General features: G+C 43.7%; 1 protein-coding gene across 1 annotated transcript in view; it reads left to right on the top strand.

Moving 5' to 3' along the window:
• The first annotated feature begins 733 nt into the window (after window positions 1-733).
• RHOJ (ras homolog family member J) overlaps window positions 734-16788 on the top strand; it is a 62249-nt gene continuing 46194 nt past the window's right edge. Inside the window, exon 1 of the mRNA XM_026796211.2 lies at window positions 734-1566. Within this exon, the coding sequence (XP_026652012.1) occupies window positions 1389-1566 (178 nt within the window). The 5' untranslated portion in view covers window positions 734-1388. The remainder of the gene's footprint in view (window positions 1567-16788) is intronic.

The following is a 16788-nucleotide window of genomic DNA, read 5'->3' as shown; positions in this document are numbered from 1 at the left end:
TGCAGCCAGCAGGATGTGCTGGGCTGCTGCGCTGGGGCTTGTGTCACTGTCTGGCTCGTTTCTGCTGGAAATTGCAAAATCTTTCCTGTGCATGGAGAGGGAAGTTTTGCCCTTCATGTACACGTAGATTGTTGTGAATTTAAATGGGCAGAAGGCTTAGGAGGCACGTGAAGCACAGGAACAAACCAGAGGAGGGGGCAGGAATTGTAGTTCAAAGCTGGTTTTTCACAGATTGCTGTACAGGGGGGTGTTTGTTTGTTTCTTTAATTTTTTAATTTCTCTAACTCTTAATTCCACTTTTTTCTCTCTGTCTGTGTTTACATCTTTACATTAGGAGGGGGAAATCTGTCTTTTTTGGAGGAGGGAGGATAGGGAAAAGGCAAGGGAAAAGGCAAGAGTGAGTGCATGAACTGAAAAATCAGTTATTTATTCTTTATAACAAACACTTTAAAGAGCTATAGAGGCAGAAAGTTGACATTATCTAGCCGCTATACCTCCTCTCTGCTTCTCCACCTTTCCCTTTCCCAAGTGGGAGAAAATACCTATTTGAGATGAGAGGAGATCGTGCCTAGGATCAGCAGGAATCCCTGGGAGAGGGGCAGAGCTCTCAGCATTTCCAGCACTCTCGTATTCCAAATTCTCCCAAATCCTCCTCGCCGGGGCCAGCAGCCTGGAGAGCAGCTGGATGGAGCAGAGAGTCTAAAAAACTTCATTCTGCAGGGGGACCTCTAGTGTTTTCCTTTCTCCATGTCCTGGCAGAGTTCCTCCAAAGTACAAATACACACAGAGCTCCCATTGTTTGCAGCCCTTCACAAGCCCACTGATCCTAATATGGAATTCAGCAGGAAACCCATGATTTCCTGACACACAGCAAGCTGGAGAAAGAAAGGAAAAACTCCATTAAAACCCTCCAGACTCTCCTCCGTGTAGCAATGAGATGGAAAATGGAGTGGATTTAACAGGAATCCCTGGTTCCTGCGGCCAGGCTGGAGGAAGGGAGACGCGGATTGAAGCCACAGGCTGCCGATATTTTCTGAAGTTGCAATAAAGACTGGGAACGGCCGGGCAGGATGAGGATTTCCTGACTGGGACAGACGAAAAAGGACAGATCACTCTTCTTCTTTTTTTTTATGCTACTCCTCTCTGTGTGTTTAATTTATTCACCTCGATGATCCTCTTGACTGATCTGGTAACTGTTAGAAGCGGCTGTGACAGCCTGGAAACATTAGTATGATTTCCTGAGTTTGAGATTTGCTGCTCTCCCCCCCCCCTCCCCACCCCCCTCCTTCTCCAAACTCAGGAAAAGTCAATACAATCGCACTTCATTTTTCCTTCATGTGCACTTGGAAGTCCTGGGAGCAGCAAGAGCAGCGGCGGCAGCAGCAAGAATGAACTGCAAGGAGGAAAATGACAACTGCACTGACGGGAGCAGGAGCAGCACCAAGAAGATGCTGAAATGCGTGGTGGTAGGGGATGGTGCAGTTGGGAAAACCTGTTTGCTGATGAGCTATGCCAATGATGCCTTCCCAGAGGAGTATGTCCCCACTGTGTTTGACCACTATGCAGGTAAGAAAGTGCTTTAAAAGAAATTTAATGGAGAGCTGCAGGACAGCCAGGTGGGAGGTGAAGGCAGCTCGAGGAGAGGACAGTTCAAAAGGGATGCACGGGTTACTTCTTGTCCAGGAATGTCATTCAGGCCTGGATGGTTGCCAGGCAGCTTAGATGGCAGCTCATAAAACTGGGACAATGCAGGATTTATTCAGAGAACTTATTTGTTTGCTTCTTATTTTTGTCTTGTTTTTGGCGAATAAGAAGCGTTAGGGATGCAGTTAAATCCACTGTGTTTTGGGACAACAAATGTAATTCAGCCTCTATCACTTTGTATTGTCAGTTAGTTTTTGAAGTTCTGAGCTTTGCAATTTGCAGTTAGGAAGACTCTCTCTATATATATATATGTACATATATATATATATATATGTTATCACAATCTTGTCCCTCTTGGCAAATGATGCATAAATTACAATACTTATATCCTATTTAAGGAATAATCTTTGAGAATATGTCCTATTTAAGGAGTGATCTTTGAGAAAACCAGCACAGTCTCTTTCCAAGCTGTCAGTATATAACTCTCCTTCCAGTGACGTTTGTTACTCCATCTATAAATAGATTTTAATACTACAACTTGATGGTAGTGAAAAGCAGAAGAGGTGATTGATTTGAATCCTTCATAGCTGAGGAATTTGTAGTATAAGAAAAAAGCACAAACATAATCAAGATCACCAGTGATATTCACTGCATTGTTGTGCAGAGCAGACCCACAGATTAAGCACAATATTTACAGGCCTCTCTCTGTAGCAATTACTGACTTTGTCCAGCTGTGTCCAAAGTTATCACAAGATGTTTCATAGGCTAAAACTGGTGTTCAAACATCTGCTTAAATTTTACTATCCCAAATTCTGCTGGTTTTCTTCTCACAGTGCTCCTTTTGCTCACAGGGTTTTTTAATGAGATCCCAGACACAGATTCTAGAAGCACTGCAAAACTCATTGCTTATCTTGCAGCAGCAGTTGGAGTTTCCCTCATTCTCTCCCCACCTCCTTAAAAACTGAATTTTCATGGCGTGGCTTATCATAGATTTGGTATTCTGTAATGGGAAAAATCCCTGTTTGCATTCTGGCGCTGTGTCAGGTTGAGCAGATGAACTGGCCAAACAAGAGAGCTGTGTAATTGCAGACTCTGATCCGTGCAAATGCGAAGACCTTTTCCTCCACAAGAGTGGGCAGCGTCACTTCTAATGCAAGCAGCTCTCTCTTTTCTCTGCTCTTCCCACCACATAGATTGAGTGATCCCTTTAGAAAAAAACATTTCCACAGACAAGATGTACAACATATATTAAACTTAACATATTGCCTGTTGGAAATACGTGCTTCCATGAGCCACAATCCCTGAGGGCTGCCTTATACTGCAGCAGCACCAACTTTCCTGTGATAACTTCAGATCTGCTCACCCTTTACAAAATGCTGATCCCAGCACCCACTGCCCTTCTCCCTCTCTCCTCCATGCCCTGCAAACACCTCTGCCTATGGGAAAAGCCATCCAATAGCTGGTGCCAGACCATGTGGGGCATCAGTCTTGGTGGTTTTGGTGTGAGCCTGGGGGCACACGTGTACATCACAAGGGCAGTGATGCCAGCCAGGCAGGCTGGCACTTGGTGGGGGCAGCACTCCAAATTTCTCCTCCCTAACCAGCCACAGGTGACTCTCAGGGACTTGCTTTGATTCCCTTTCCTCTGTTCTGAAGTGTTGGAAATCGACACTGGGCTCAAAAGTTACTGAGGGATATGAGGGCTGAGGGAAGGATGGGAAGATGAAGTAGCATAATCCTGATCTCTTTGGGGTAAAAGGAATATGAAGGCACTTTTAAATCAAGCCGTATTTTCAGGGTTTGAAGACTTACCCTCTAAAGTATCTCCAGCTATTTTTATCTGCCTTCTTAACTACTAAAGCACATAAATATAAAAATATTTTCAGTGACAAAACTCATAAAGATAAGGGGGGGAAAATAGCTCTGTTTATTAACATGCTGTTCTGAGATAATCCCTGTCCGGTGGCGGTGGTCAAAACTAGCAGTGATCACAAGAATTTCAGTTTTTTGTGGAATCCCAGCATTTATTAAACTGATTTTACTGCAAAATTGCACACAGAGTCAAGCAGCAGGAATTACTTCTAGAGCAGAGTGCTGGAAAAAATCCCACTCATAAAAATATTACATGGCATAAAGTATACCACAGCCTATTTAAAATTCTGTGGGTATTGACTGGGCAAAGAACTCACTTGGGGCAACCTTGCCCTTGAGCTTACAGTTTTAGGATCTTCTATTGGATTTTTCACATCCATCTGTGTGGCCCAGGTGAAGAGGAGAGGTGGCACAGCAGTACCATGGTCACAGAGGTACCATGGGCATGGTGGCAGCACAGGACATGGGAAAGCTGCACACGTGGACAGAGCCTGAAGGGTGTAGGAGGCTCTGGAAAATCACATTGGAATTTACCCCAGGAAAATGGTTTATGTACCCCTGTCCTTGCCACTGCTGAAACCAACTGTTTCAGTTTTCCCAAGCAAGATGAAAACATCAGATTCAATGGTTCATTTCTGTGCTGGAAATGCTCACAAGCAATTAATTTCTGCAGATTTTTGCAAAGCTTCAATTTCCATGGAAGGTTTTCCACCCAGGCGTTATTACCAGCACTGGTGTGTTAGCAAGGGCTTCCTCTTGCCTCACCAGGTCACAGCCTGGTTGTGACTCCTGGGGCATTTACCAATTTACTTCTTCCTAATGGAAAATGTAGGGGGTGGGGAGGGGAAGCATGAAAACCCAAGGATTCCAGTGGTGATCTCAGAGCAGTTTCTCACTGCCACGACTCCAGCAGCTCAGGAGAGACAGTGATGCTCTCCAGCCCAGCTTTGGGAAAAGCTCCAGCTGCACCAGTGCCGTGGCCAAGGCCTTAACTGTTCATGGCCCTGAGGCACCAGCTCTGTGCACTTGCCCTGCTGCATCTCATCTCCCCAGTTCTGGCAGCTGAAGCAGGTGGAGGGAGCAACAGGAGTGGTCAGGGGAAGAAACATCTGAGTTCCTGCACTGTTAGATCTGCACGGTGCTTATTCAGTGCCTTTCACATGAAAGAGCTGGAAACCACTTTATAAAAGTTGGGCCCAACCTGCCTCTAAGAAAACCAAAGGCAGGAGCTAAGTGTCACCCAGGCAAGGAGCAGATAACTCACTCAGGGAAGGAGCAGATATTCCTGCAGGTAACTCACCCAGGGAAGGAGCAGATATTCCTGCAGGTAACTCACCAGGGAAGGAGCAGATATTCCTGCAGATAACACATCCAGGGAAGGAGCAGATATTCCTGCAGGTAACTCACTCAGGGAAGGAGCAGGTATTCCTGCAGATAAATCACCCAGGGAAGGAGCAGATATCCCTGCAGATAAATCACACAGGGAGGAGCAGATATTCCTGCAGATAACTCACCCAGGGAAGGAGCAGTTATTCCTGCAGGTAACTCACACAGCATTTACAGCTCAGACACAGCAGTGCCTGGCACAAAAAGCTTTTGGTGGCTCACCACGTGAGCAGCTGCACTGTACAAAAGTCCAGACCAGTTATTAGCTCCACACTAGTAATATCCTGCCTCGGATTTCACCCACAGTCCACAAAACCGAATTTCTTCAGGGCCTGTTGCCAGTGTTGGGATGTGACGGGTGTAGAGTAGGATCAGAGCAATGCCAGACAGATGGGGAGGGTAAATTTGTTATTTGGATATGAAAATGGTTTCTTTCATTGGATGCATGGAATGTTATGAGTCTGGGTATTTCTCAAGGCATTTTGAAGAGGTTTTGCTGGAGGCCAGAGCCCTGAGTAGGTTTCCTTGCTTTGGTGAATTTCCAAATCCTGCACTGGAAGTGTTTAGCCACAAGGCAAATGGGTGTTTCTAGGGCAGGCTCACCAAAGTGCTATCCCAGTGACAAACAGGATATTGCTGGCAATAACTGTAACAATGGGGGCTGTTTGGATAGTGACTAGATGCCTCAACATGCTGGCTCCACTCAGTCTTTTGAACATCAAATACTGGTTTTCCATGAGCAAAGGTCTCTCAGCCAGGGTGACTTGTATTGTGCCCAGCTATGTGAGGTTACAAATGTTTATTTAGGGCTGAGGTTGGACCAACACAAAAACTAAATTCAACAGCTAGCAGAGTTGGTTTAATAGTACCAAAGGTAGCTGGCTTGCTCTGTGAAATACATAAGAAAAATGTGTTGTTACTTAGGAAGCCACTGAGCATCCCATTTTATATTCATGAAGCCTAAAAACATAGCAATTTTTTAGCATGAAATTTATTTGCCCTAAAATTTATATTCAGGCTTCCTGGAGAGGTGATCAATGTCCCAAGGCTGTCAGTATTTAATAGGCATTTGTATAATGCCCTTAATTATGTGCTGTGAGTTTTGGTCAGCCCTGAAATATTCGAGCAGGACTAAATGATCACTGTAGGCCTCATCCATCTGAAACTATTCCAATCCATTCCAGAATTTCTTGTAATTTAAAAAAAAAAAAACCTCTCCATGCTTAAGGAGCAATAACAATGGCATGCAGCTAACTTGGCCCACTGTGCAGACAGGGGTGATTGGACTCATCAGATGGCTGAAGTCTGAGGAAAAGAGGGTTGTGAGTCTTAAACTCAACTCCAGTTCAGGCATAATACAGAGATGAATACCATACAAACAGCTTTAGGAGCCAAAGTTGCATCTTTGATAGATGAGAGAGGTCAATCCCTCTAAGGGAGAACTGCAAAGCATCTGCAAGAAGTAGATGGTGTAAATACATCCCTCCTCCCCTCATGTGTCAGCACAGACTGGTGAACATTTATAAATAGTGAACCCATTTGAAAAAAATTAGCATTGGCATGTGATCAGCTAATTAATAGCATACAGAACAGCTCAGTCTTGACTGGGGCCCTGTAAATTAAAAGCAATATAGAAGAAGAGAGACATTACTTACTGTTAGGAGACACATTTTTTGTTCTTCTGTGATGATTCAATGTAATCTGACTTTGCACTGAAGTGGGCTGGAGCATCACCAGTCTCACAGAGCAGTGATCCCAACCTTGTGGCCAGACAAGCTGTGCAAGAAGGGAGAGTCTCCTGCTCTGGTACTTTTAGCATAGAAGCAGTATGACTGCTCTTGCCCAGCTTGTATCTGTGCAAATCCATAGATCTATTATATCCTGTATATAGGATGTATATAGTGCCTTTATATCACAGCACTGACCCAAATCCCTGTTCCTCATGTCCTCCCATGGAGGAAAGGAGCTGGAAGTGGGCTATCAGTGATCCATGGCTGGTTGCTCTCTGTCCTGGGGCAGGCAGGAGCACCCAGGCCAAGCACCAGGCAGCAGCTCTGTCTTGCAGCCTCTCCCAAGGAGCAGGAAACACCATCCAAGACATGGCAGAAACCCAAGGGGAGCCCTAACATCCCAAATTTCTCCAGCTACAGGCACAAGAGCACATCTGGCCACACTTTTGGTGTGCTAGCCATTTTGAATTGATTGCTAATGCACACTGCCTTCAACCCACCCCTGCTTGCCACAGTGTGTGATAACCCCAAGATCATCACTTTTTTGGTTTTTTTCCCTGCTGAAACTCTGACAGGAAAAGACTGTCCAAGTAGATCTGCAATTTCTGCACGGGTGCTGCTGTGGGAGTCTTCACACTGCCACATTCTTGAGACAGTTGTCTCCCATAAACAGTCTTGGTAGCACATTAGAGATACTCTTCATACAATGTTTGGGGTCATTAAACTCAAATAGATATAAATAGCACTGAAAGAGAGCTGTGATATTTATTTGCATGGATATGTGCAGTGGGTTTTTTTTTTTCCTTTTAATGTTCATCCAATTTTGATCACACAGATTTGAACTTTAGCCTTGAGACAAGGAAGCATTGACTCTTTTAAGAGCTGGCTCTTGAAACTGGCAGCCACTGAACAGATATGTTCATTTTGCCTCTCAGGAGCTGAAAAGACTTCTCTGCCAATCTTCTTGGTATCATCCAGAATAGACCAGGGATCTCAATAAAACAATTAAGGTATGAGGACACAACAATCACACCAGTGCAATTCAAATGTTTCCATGGATTTTTTGAAGATGAGTTTTACAGAAACACTAATTTTCAGTCTCCCAACAGGTTTCATTCTGTCCTGAGTCATACAAGTCAGAGGTGATGTAGTGATGCTCAGGTTTCTCACATCCAGGAAGCCTGAACAGTCTTTTTACCGAAAAGCTGCCTTTTGCCTGAATCACCATGGTTGTGATTCACACTCATTTGGGAGGCTCCACATACACCCCCAAGCATTTTAGGGCCTTTTCCTCCTGAAGGTGCTGTCAGTGTGCAGAGACCCGAGATAAATATCTGCTATCTCTTCCTCACACACATCCCTGTATTGTCCTGAGCCTGCACAGTCCACTTGAAGCCCATGGAGACAGAGGTGTGTGCTTTGGGTTTCTGTTTCTCAGGGCAGATGGTTTCTGCAGCAGTGCTCTGAGCACTGTGGTGACAAAGTCCCCATTGTCCCCTGCCCCTACAGCTGTGAATGGGGACAGCCTGCAGCACCCCAGCTGCTTCTTACCTTTGCCTCTGGCTGTGTTGTGCAGCTTCTCTTAGTGCTGCTGCCACTCCTGGGTTGGTTTTACTTTGAATTTATGCTCCAGAGAGGCCCAGAAGAGCTCTGTACCATTCCCACACCCACCAGGAGCCAGGATTCAGCCGGCAGCCAGGAGCTGCAGCAGCCCAACGCAGAGAAATTATTTCCCCAGCCAGTGGATGTCCTTGTGCTTCAAGCACAGCAGGGGACAACACTGCACCAAGAATGACATTGGCAGTCTGAAAACTGGGTGTAGAGTAAGGAAACTACAGCAGACACCACAAAGGATAGGGCCAGGAATTAGAGGAGTAGATGGAGCAGCCATGTTGCTTTATCCAGATTTATCCAGCCTAAATTCCACCTAAGCCCCACTGTCTACTCCTTTGTATTAGATATGTGGTGCTTGAAGGGCAAGAGGAGTCACAAAGAATACTAAACAAGGAGTTAGACCATTTGAGTGAGTGTTGGTGGTTTGGATGTAGAATGATGGGATTTTTCTTAAGGTCAGCCACAGGCCTGAGGGAATGGATTGGAAAGAAGGAAAAGTCAAATGGCTTAAAAAGGAATATTTCTTTGCATGGTATGTGATTAACCCAGGGAACTTATCACTTTAAAACAGTTCTTGAGGACAGAATTTTAACAAGGTGTGCAAAAAAGGGGGTTGAACCATGTATTGGGGAGATTGAGTGCTATCATAAGCTACTGAAAAAGACTTCTGCAGGAAGTGAGCTGGCACAGCTTTGGTTTAGAGTTCAGGACAAGACCTAAATTTGGCTTGGTGAATGGCAAATTATCGTAAAGCTGCCCACTGCTATGTCAGAGATGAAGATACCAGGCTGTGAGTTTGGCCCAACCTGGCACCTTGTGCTCAGGGCTGTAGAAAATAACTTTTTGGCATTATTCTTCTGATTTATGGATGGGCAAACAGATTTTGGAATTTTGCTTACCTAGCAATGGACTGCTGCAAAGAGACATGAAGGGATTTGAAAAAATGACCCTTTTCTTCTCTACTGCTCCAAGATATTCAGGCCTAGTCTTTCCCTCCCCTTGTCATCTGCCTAGCATTGCAGGAGGTGACACCAGCTCAGAAGAACAAAACTGAAACCTGAAGGACAATCTCTACAGCTGGAAATTAATCACATCCACTATCTCAAAATCAATAATTGACTCAGTACATGTGGCCAAGCAGCCCACATGAGGGGACAAAGCCACTTTACGGGTGGTGCCAGACCAGGCAGCCAAGCAGATGCTTCACAGCAGAAGATTCTCCACATGTAGGAAAGAAAAACATAAATTCAGCAAAGAAGTCTAAGAAACCAAATTCCTAGACATGAAAACTTCATTTCTGCCAGATGTGTCAGTTTTTTCACTAAATCATCATTGCAATGTCTTAGTTACTGATCAAGTCAATGCTAAGTACCTCTGCTAAAACTTGCTTCTCATTTTCTACTCTCTTGATAAACTTGATACTTTGATGTCTGCACTAGTGATACACATCATGGCTACTCTGCATCACTGAGTAGATTTTGCCATGGAGGCAGTGCCTTTCCTATGTTCTGAATTTCCATTTGTTACGGCCAGACCTAATGACATCATGGAAATGGCAAGGGATGAGGAAGAGCAAACATATTTCCTTCAATTGTTCTCTTCAGACAAAGTCATTAAACAGTAATGACATCTCCTGTCAAATTAATATTTATCTTTGCAATGAAAAAATACAAGTTATTCTATTTCTCATCTGCTTTTAAGAGTGACCATTTGCCATTCTCCACTTATATTGTCCTTGTACCCTGAGCTATGGGTATTCCACCTAAGTCAGGGAATGTTACTAAAGAATGAAAGTTTTATGAATTGTCACCCAATGTTTTATGCCAAGGGGGAGTGAATGAATGAATTCTAAACAGAATTATTGAACTAGTATTCATTTCTTTTTTCTCTCTAAATAATATCTGGGGAAATTAGTTTTAAAGTAATGTCTACTAATTAAAAGATTACAAAAATGTTTATTTACCTTGTTTAACATCATTTGCATTCAAAGTGAGAGGTCTCCCTCCTTCATTTAAGGCTGAGATCAAAATCCTCTTCTTAAATGGAAAGTCATATGTGAAGCAAGATGGCTTGGAAGTTTCCTGGGGAACATAGTCACTTGCTGGGATTTGTTGTCCTCTAGCTGGTCCTCATCCCCAAAGTGGTGTTTGGGGTCCCAGGGAAGGGGAAGGCCTGAAGGACCATGACAGGCTATTATTTCAGCTAACACAGTTCACATTCAGTGTGTGTCCAGCACTGGGGTTGCCCCAGGGTTGCCTTTTTACCTCGGGAACTGGCACAGCAATGAATCCACAAATACACCAACCTCCCTCAGGGGAAGAAAAGGCTGGAAAAAAACTTACATTGACAGGAGAAATACTGGGGGGAAAAAACAAGAAACAGCTCCCAGAGGAAGGAGATGGACAGCTGTGAAAATATTCCCAAGCACAGTGGCACGGGAGGCACAGTCAGGAGGGTGATGGCATTGGAGCAAGAAGGAAAAAGCAGCACAGTGCTGTGCCAACATCCTCACTCCTGGTTCAGGACAGTGTAAAAGTATCATCAGCAAGGGGCTGTGTGCAAATCACCAACAGGATGGGACTGCTGAGGAACATGCCTTAAGCTGGTTTATTTTCCAGCATAAGTCTCATTACATGGTTATGACAATGGGAAGATGCCACCAGCTCACATCCCAGGCAGCAGACCAAGAACTTAATGTTACAACTTACTTTAAAAGTTTTTTGACCAATCCCACAAAGCAAAAGCATATTGACAATAGTTCCATCAACCACTATAAGCACACATACCTTTTGTTAAAACAATTCTTGGTTATTTCAAATACAATACCTACTTGTAAGTCTTAAAACACAATGCACAGAGCTCCATTATTATGCTTCGAACTTCCTAATATCTTGCTAGATAAACTTTTCTGTAGCTTAGGGAGTTATTCTAGACAAGCGTTAGTACACAGACAATTGTTCTATTTGTCCTTCCTTTTCTACTTTTTAAATAATTTTTCTGCTGACCTATCTCATGGCTACTGTTTAGCTCTAATCACAGTTCTGCTGTCTCTGAGGCCTGCCTTTTGCAGCTTTCCCAAAATCATCTGATTTTGTGGATTCCCACATAAAAGTGTCTCATGGGGACAGCGATCCCAGGGGTGAGCACAGGAGCCAGCACTTGGGCACCTGAAAGGGTTAAAGAGGGCTGTGCAGAGGGGCTGGGCAGAAAGGTCCTGCCACAGAGCAGGAGGATGCCTGAGATGACTCACTGGAACTGCTTTCCAGCCCCTGGTAACAGAGGCCACGGTCTCTCACTGAATTCTCTCTGGCCCTGACTCCAGCTCTAACTCTGAAGTAATGGCATTAACAGTATCTGCTCATGCTCAGCTCTCTGCTGACTTTAAGGGAAAGCACAGCTTCAGCAATGAGTGGGAAAACATACATGTTCAAACATAGCATTAATTTCTGTCCCCTGGGAGATGGGACCAAAAGAGCATCTATTTGCAATAATATGCTGCTCTGCTGAGAACAGACTTAAAGGAAAATCCCATAAGGTTGGAAAATGTGTTTTAAGTTCACAAACTGTCTCATGCTCCATCTTCAGAGCTGGCAGCCATCCAGGTGCTATGTCCTCACAGGCCAGACCCTCCTCATGTAGGACACACATGGTTTCTGAGCAATGCCTCCAGCTCCATTTTAGAACTGGCTTTCTCCCATAACTGGGTGTAAAGTCAACATCTATGTCTAATTTTGGGAGCCCAGTTGCTGAAGTCTCTGTCCACGAGCAGCAGAAATGCAGAGACTTGATTTTTTATTTAGAAAAATCAAGGCATTTCCACAAGGGAACCTCAGCTCTGGCACAAACTCACACTGAAAAAGCCTCCTGGGACCATCTATTTTATGCTGTGTGTATCAAGCAGTGGCTTGGGGCAGTAATGCCCAGGACCTCATGCTGCCCATTCCAGCTGGGTTTGGGCTGGATGATCCTGCTTCCCAAATGGCTCCACATGGGCACACAAACTTCCCTGAGGGCTCGTGGTTTATCTGCATATAAATCACAAAATAGCCCTAGAGAGCTGTTTTGAAACTGCATCTTTATTTTTGTTTAGTTATAGCTACACACAAACCTTTTCAGCTGTATCAAGAACACAAAGAAGACTGTAGGTTTGAGCCCATTTTTGCTCATTGAAAACTTGCCACCAAAATTTTCTGCAAAAGCATGAACAACTTCTAGGATGCTATGATTTAAGCTCCTAGAAAGATCCTTTATCGCACAGTACAGCTCTGCTTTGTTCTGGGTAGCCAGCAATGTAACCAGTGAATTGCAAAAATTCAGCATAGTTCCCTTCATCTCATTACCTTCTAGTTACTGCTCAGGATATTTTAAGCCTCTTCCAGGAACACAAGGGAGCAACACCTCTCATTTTTAAAAAAATATATGTGAAGTACAGCTTTAAGAAAATATTTTCCAGGAATATCAGCCATGAAAACAGGATCAATCTCAACATTAAAAGAGGAGTTCATACTCAAAAAAACCTCAGCTAATCTGCCAGAAACCAGACCTTATGGATGAAGTCCAAATTAGCTGAGCCAGCTCATGATATCATTAATATGGAGAATTTTCCTTGCCACACATAGAAATAGTCTCTCACAGATTGTGCCACTTGAAGATCTGCTGGGCATTTACCTAAACCATTTGGTTTGGTTCAAGTCCAGTTGGGTGAGGTTGCTGTGGTTCTTTTATTTTAATACTTTAGAGTGTTAAGTGCATTTTCTCCCTCAAGTGTCCCTCACGGGAAACTGCTGAAATGGTGAAATAATTCATTCTTCCATTATTTGAATCACATTGCCCAATTTACTTCCTTTCCTGTAAAGAGCTCCTTGTAGCAATACCATAAGTCCCTCCTAATGCTTCCAAGGAAGGAAGAAGCAACAGGGAGTGTGAATACAGAATGAGGTCCCAAATCTGAAGTAATGTTTGACAAAGGGAATCTGTGCCAAGATAATGGGGGAACAGCAATAACTTGTGTTCTCTCCATATGGTGTTCCCAACTGGGCTTCTCTCCCCCTGCCTTCTATTTAAATGCATGAACGTGAGAGATTAGGAAAAGAAAAATAATAATGCAAGTCTTGCAATGGTTTTGCAAGGAGAACAGTATTTTGAGACTATGCCCAACAGGGTGGAAAATCCTGAGGACACAGGGGAGCCTCATCCCTGGCCAAATGCATTCACAGTATGTCTTGGTGAGGTGCATGAGACAATTCTTACAAAAATCTCCTGACTAGAAGGCACTTTGTACTTCCCATCACATGTAGTCTTTCTAGGTCCTGATTTCCTTTCTGCTGCTTCCTCCAGCTTTTAGAATGAATAGCCACATTTCCTTTTCTTGGTAGTCATTTTCCACGCTGCTTTATTTTCTCATGAGCTGGGTCTTTCCACCTGAAATGTTAAAGAAAAAGAAAGACAGATTGTCTTCCCAAAGCTTTCCTGGGTACAGGAGCTGGCCAGAACCAGCTATGGATCCTGCAGAACCGCCTCTGAGGCAGCTCTGGGTCCAAAACCAAACCACAGACATTGCACACATAGCGGCTGCCCTGGGTGATAATTGGTACCCGGTGTCTCTTCTGATTCCCTCTGATGCTGCCAAGCTGGCCAGGGCCAAGGGCATGAGAGCAGATGCTCTTCCTCCTGACAGATGTCAGCTCTGCCCCACGGAAAATGTCATCTGAGATGAGTGAGAACCAGCAAGCAGCCAGACAGGGATGGTGGTGGGACCACCCCACGGTGACCACTATCCATTCCAGCAGCCACCTCTTTCCTGGCAAAGCCCTGCCACAGAATTCCATAAAAATATTATCTCAGCATTGTCTAGGTTAGAGAAGGTCAAACAAGCCAAGGAGCTGCATGAGAACCAAAAAAATGCCCAAGTAATTAGGAGAGAAGAAGTGGAGAAGTGTGGGAAAGAGATGTACATCCTTAGAGGATGGGGGGGAAAGGTATGTTTAAGATCAGACAGTCCAGAAGATATCCACAAATCACAAAACAAGTGATTTGTAACAACTGTGTTTTGGGGGATATGACTCATCGTTTTAAACTTTTGGGGTTAGCAAAAGTTCTGGCCAGAGCATTTTTCATGAACTGTCTCACCAAGAGAAAATGCTGATTCACGAAAGCTGAAGCATTTTTTAAATATTTGAGAGGACAAATTCTTGAGGTCCAGAGCCCTCTGGTTATTTCTGACAGTGCAGCAAAAAAGGCCCAAATTGAAAACATAATATCTGAAGGTTTTGTTTTCATTCCATTGTAAAATGAAAACAAATTGTAAAACCTCAGAAGTTGTCGCAAAGCTGAATTATCATCCCCTGGCCGGTTCTACTTAGCTGTTGTTATTATCCTTTTTCCAGTTGCTGTATTGCAATCATTATTAACCAAGGGCAGGCTTCCTCTAAGTGAAATATTTGTGCAGCAAAGACAAAAAATTACAAGGAAAGTGCTTCAAATAACATGAGTTTAGGTGTGGTTTTGGCTCTCTCAGCATGAAGAGCTGCAGTGGTTGCAGGGAGAGGTTGGCAATCCTCACAAGCCTTGGCAAAGCTGATGGCAGAACCAGGCAAGTGCTCAGGAGAAGGGAAAACAGTCTTCACACTGTGTTGCTCATTCTGTCTTCACTCTCTCTTGGAGAGAGGTTTTTTCGTCTTCTACTTTGATGACTTCTATCATCATGTAAATGCCCAATAAATTCACATTTCTGATTTATAAGGCGATATATGTTTCATTCCCAGAAGAATAAAGTTACCCCAAACACTCTCAAAGGTTTTCAAGGGACATCTTCCCCCTGCCAGACACAATCCTGCTCCAGTGAGTGGCCCCCAAAGTTAGTGACACTGGAACAAGGACTTAGCTGTGCTGCCCAGTGCGCATGGAGGGAGGTGTCTGTGCCCACATTCTAGAAATGCTGTTTGTGAACTGTGGAGGAACTATAAAGGACCTCACTGGGAGCTCATTCTGCATTCACTTAGGAAGAACACCATTCTATTTAGGGGAACTGGGTTCTGTGCAATCAGTTCGGCTGAAATTCAACCTATATCCCCATTTCTGTCACGTCACCTCCAGGATCCTTCCCATACATCTGCATTTCTGCTGTCTGTCATATTAACAAGCCAAGGCACTGCTGTTTGATAGGAGGGATTCATTCCATAAGCCTGGAGCTAAAACAGTCAGTCCTTCCCAGGAGCTTCTCCAGGGAGGGCTCAAACTCCTGTCATAAGCATGAATTACATCTGACCTAAGGAAGTTCATTTGGGGTGTCTGAGGACCACTGAATTTCAGATTTCCTATGTGGGCAACCCTTCTGAATGTGTTCCTGCTGTGAGCTGTCAGGCAAGAAATAAAACAGAGACAACAGAAGTAGTGAGAAGTCACTACTGATGGTGCCTGATGGATTTTCTTCCTCAGAAGAGCTGGAAGCATAACCTGAAAGAGGCTGGTTTCCTTTCCCAGTCAGTGTGATGGGTGTGGGTGCCTAAAATTAGATATAGCCTCTATTAGTTGTAAATATTTATGCTTGTTGCCATAATAAATGGCTTTTAGTCTGAAGATCTTCAGCATGAAGAAATTGTGGTAAATACATTTTCAGACAGAAAAAGGAAGGAGTAATAGATTTTAGTCAATGTTTTTCAAGGCTGGCTGTGCTCACACAAGACTTGGGTTCATCTGGTTTTGGAAGGCTCACAGAGCTGGGGCCAAGCAAATCTAAGTCAGGAAACCCTTGAGGGGAAGGAATGCATGACATCTGATAAAAAGACAATAGATGAGTAAAATAAGAAAAAAAAGCAGGTATTTTAATTAATGCAATTCTGTGCAAAATTCTAAGCTCCCAAGGAATCAAAATAAAGATACAGATACACAGTAGATAATTTCTTCTTCAGAAGAATAAAGTATCAATTTTCTCCTTTTATATTTACAGAACATGCAGGGAAATGTTCATATATTAATAATTCCATGCTTTATTTTTGTCAAAGAATTAGATTACAAACAAGCCATATGTTTGGGGACTTTTCCCCCCAAATTTCATTCTTTGTTGTATTAATTTCTATAAACAATTAGAGAAGTACCTATAGTTTCCATTTCAGGGAATTTTCCCCCAAATAATTTCACAGATGCGTCTTGCTAGACAAAGACAATCTTCTAATGTCCCTCTCTATTTCAATTCCTGTTAATTACAGGGGCTTATTAATGAACTTTATTTCTCTCTGTGTTTTGGAATAGTCAGAGGAATAAGAGGTTGATCAGCAGGGGAATACAGATGCCATTTCTCCAATTCTGGGAAATCTCCTGTGTACCTGCTCAGAGAAAAGCAGCCCCACCAAAATCCTGGTAAGGGCCAGAGTTCACCAGCAACAATAGGAAAGAACAGTAACAGGAACCAGAAAGTCAGGGCAGATCAGGCAAAACAAACACCAACTTCAAAAAATGTGCAGAGCCCAGAAGGAAACTGGACTTTGGCATTCACACTGTACAATGGAGTCTTTCCCAGGGCAGAAAAATATGTAGTTGGCTG

The sequence above is a fragment of the Zonotrichia albicollis genome, chromosome 6 (assembly GCF_047830755.1).
Source record: "Zonotrichia albicollis isolate bZonAlb1 chromosome 6, bZonAlb1.hap1, whole genome shotgun sequence".
NCBI lineage: Eukaryota > Metazoa > Chordata > Aves > Passeriformes > Passerellidae > Zonotrichia > Zonotrichia albicollis.
This window is presented reverse-complemented; position numbering and strand designations above follow the sequence as displayed.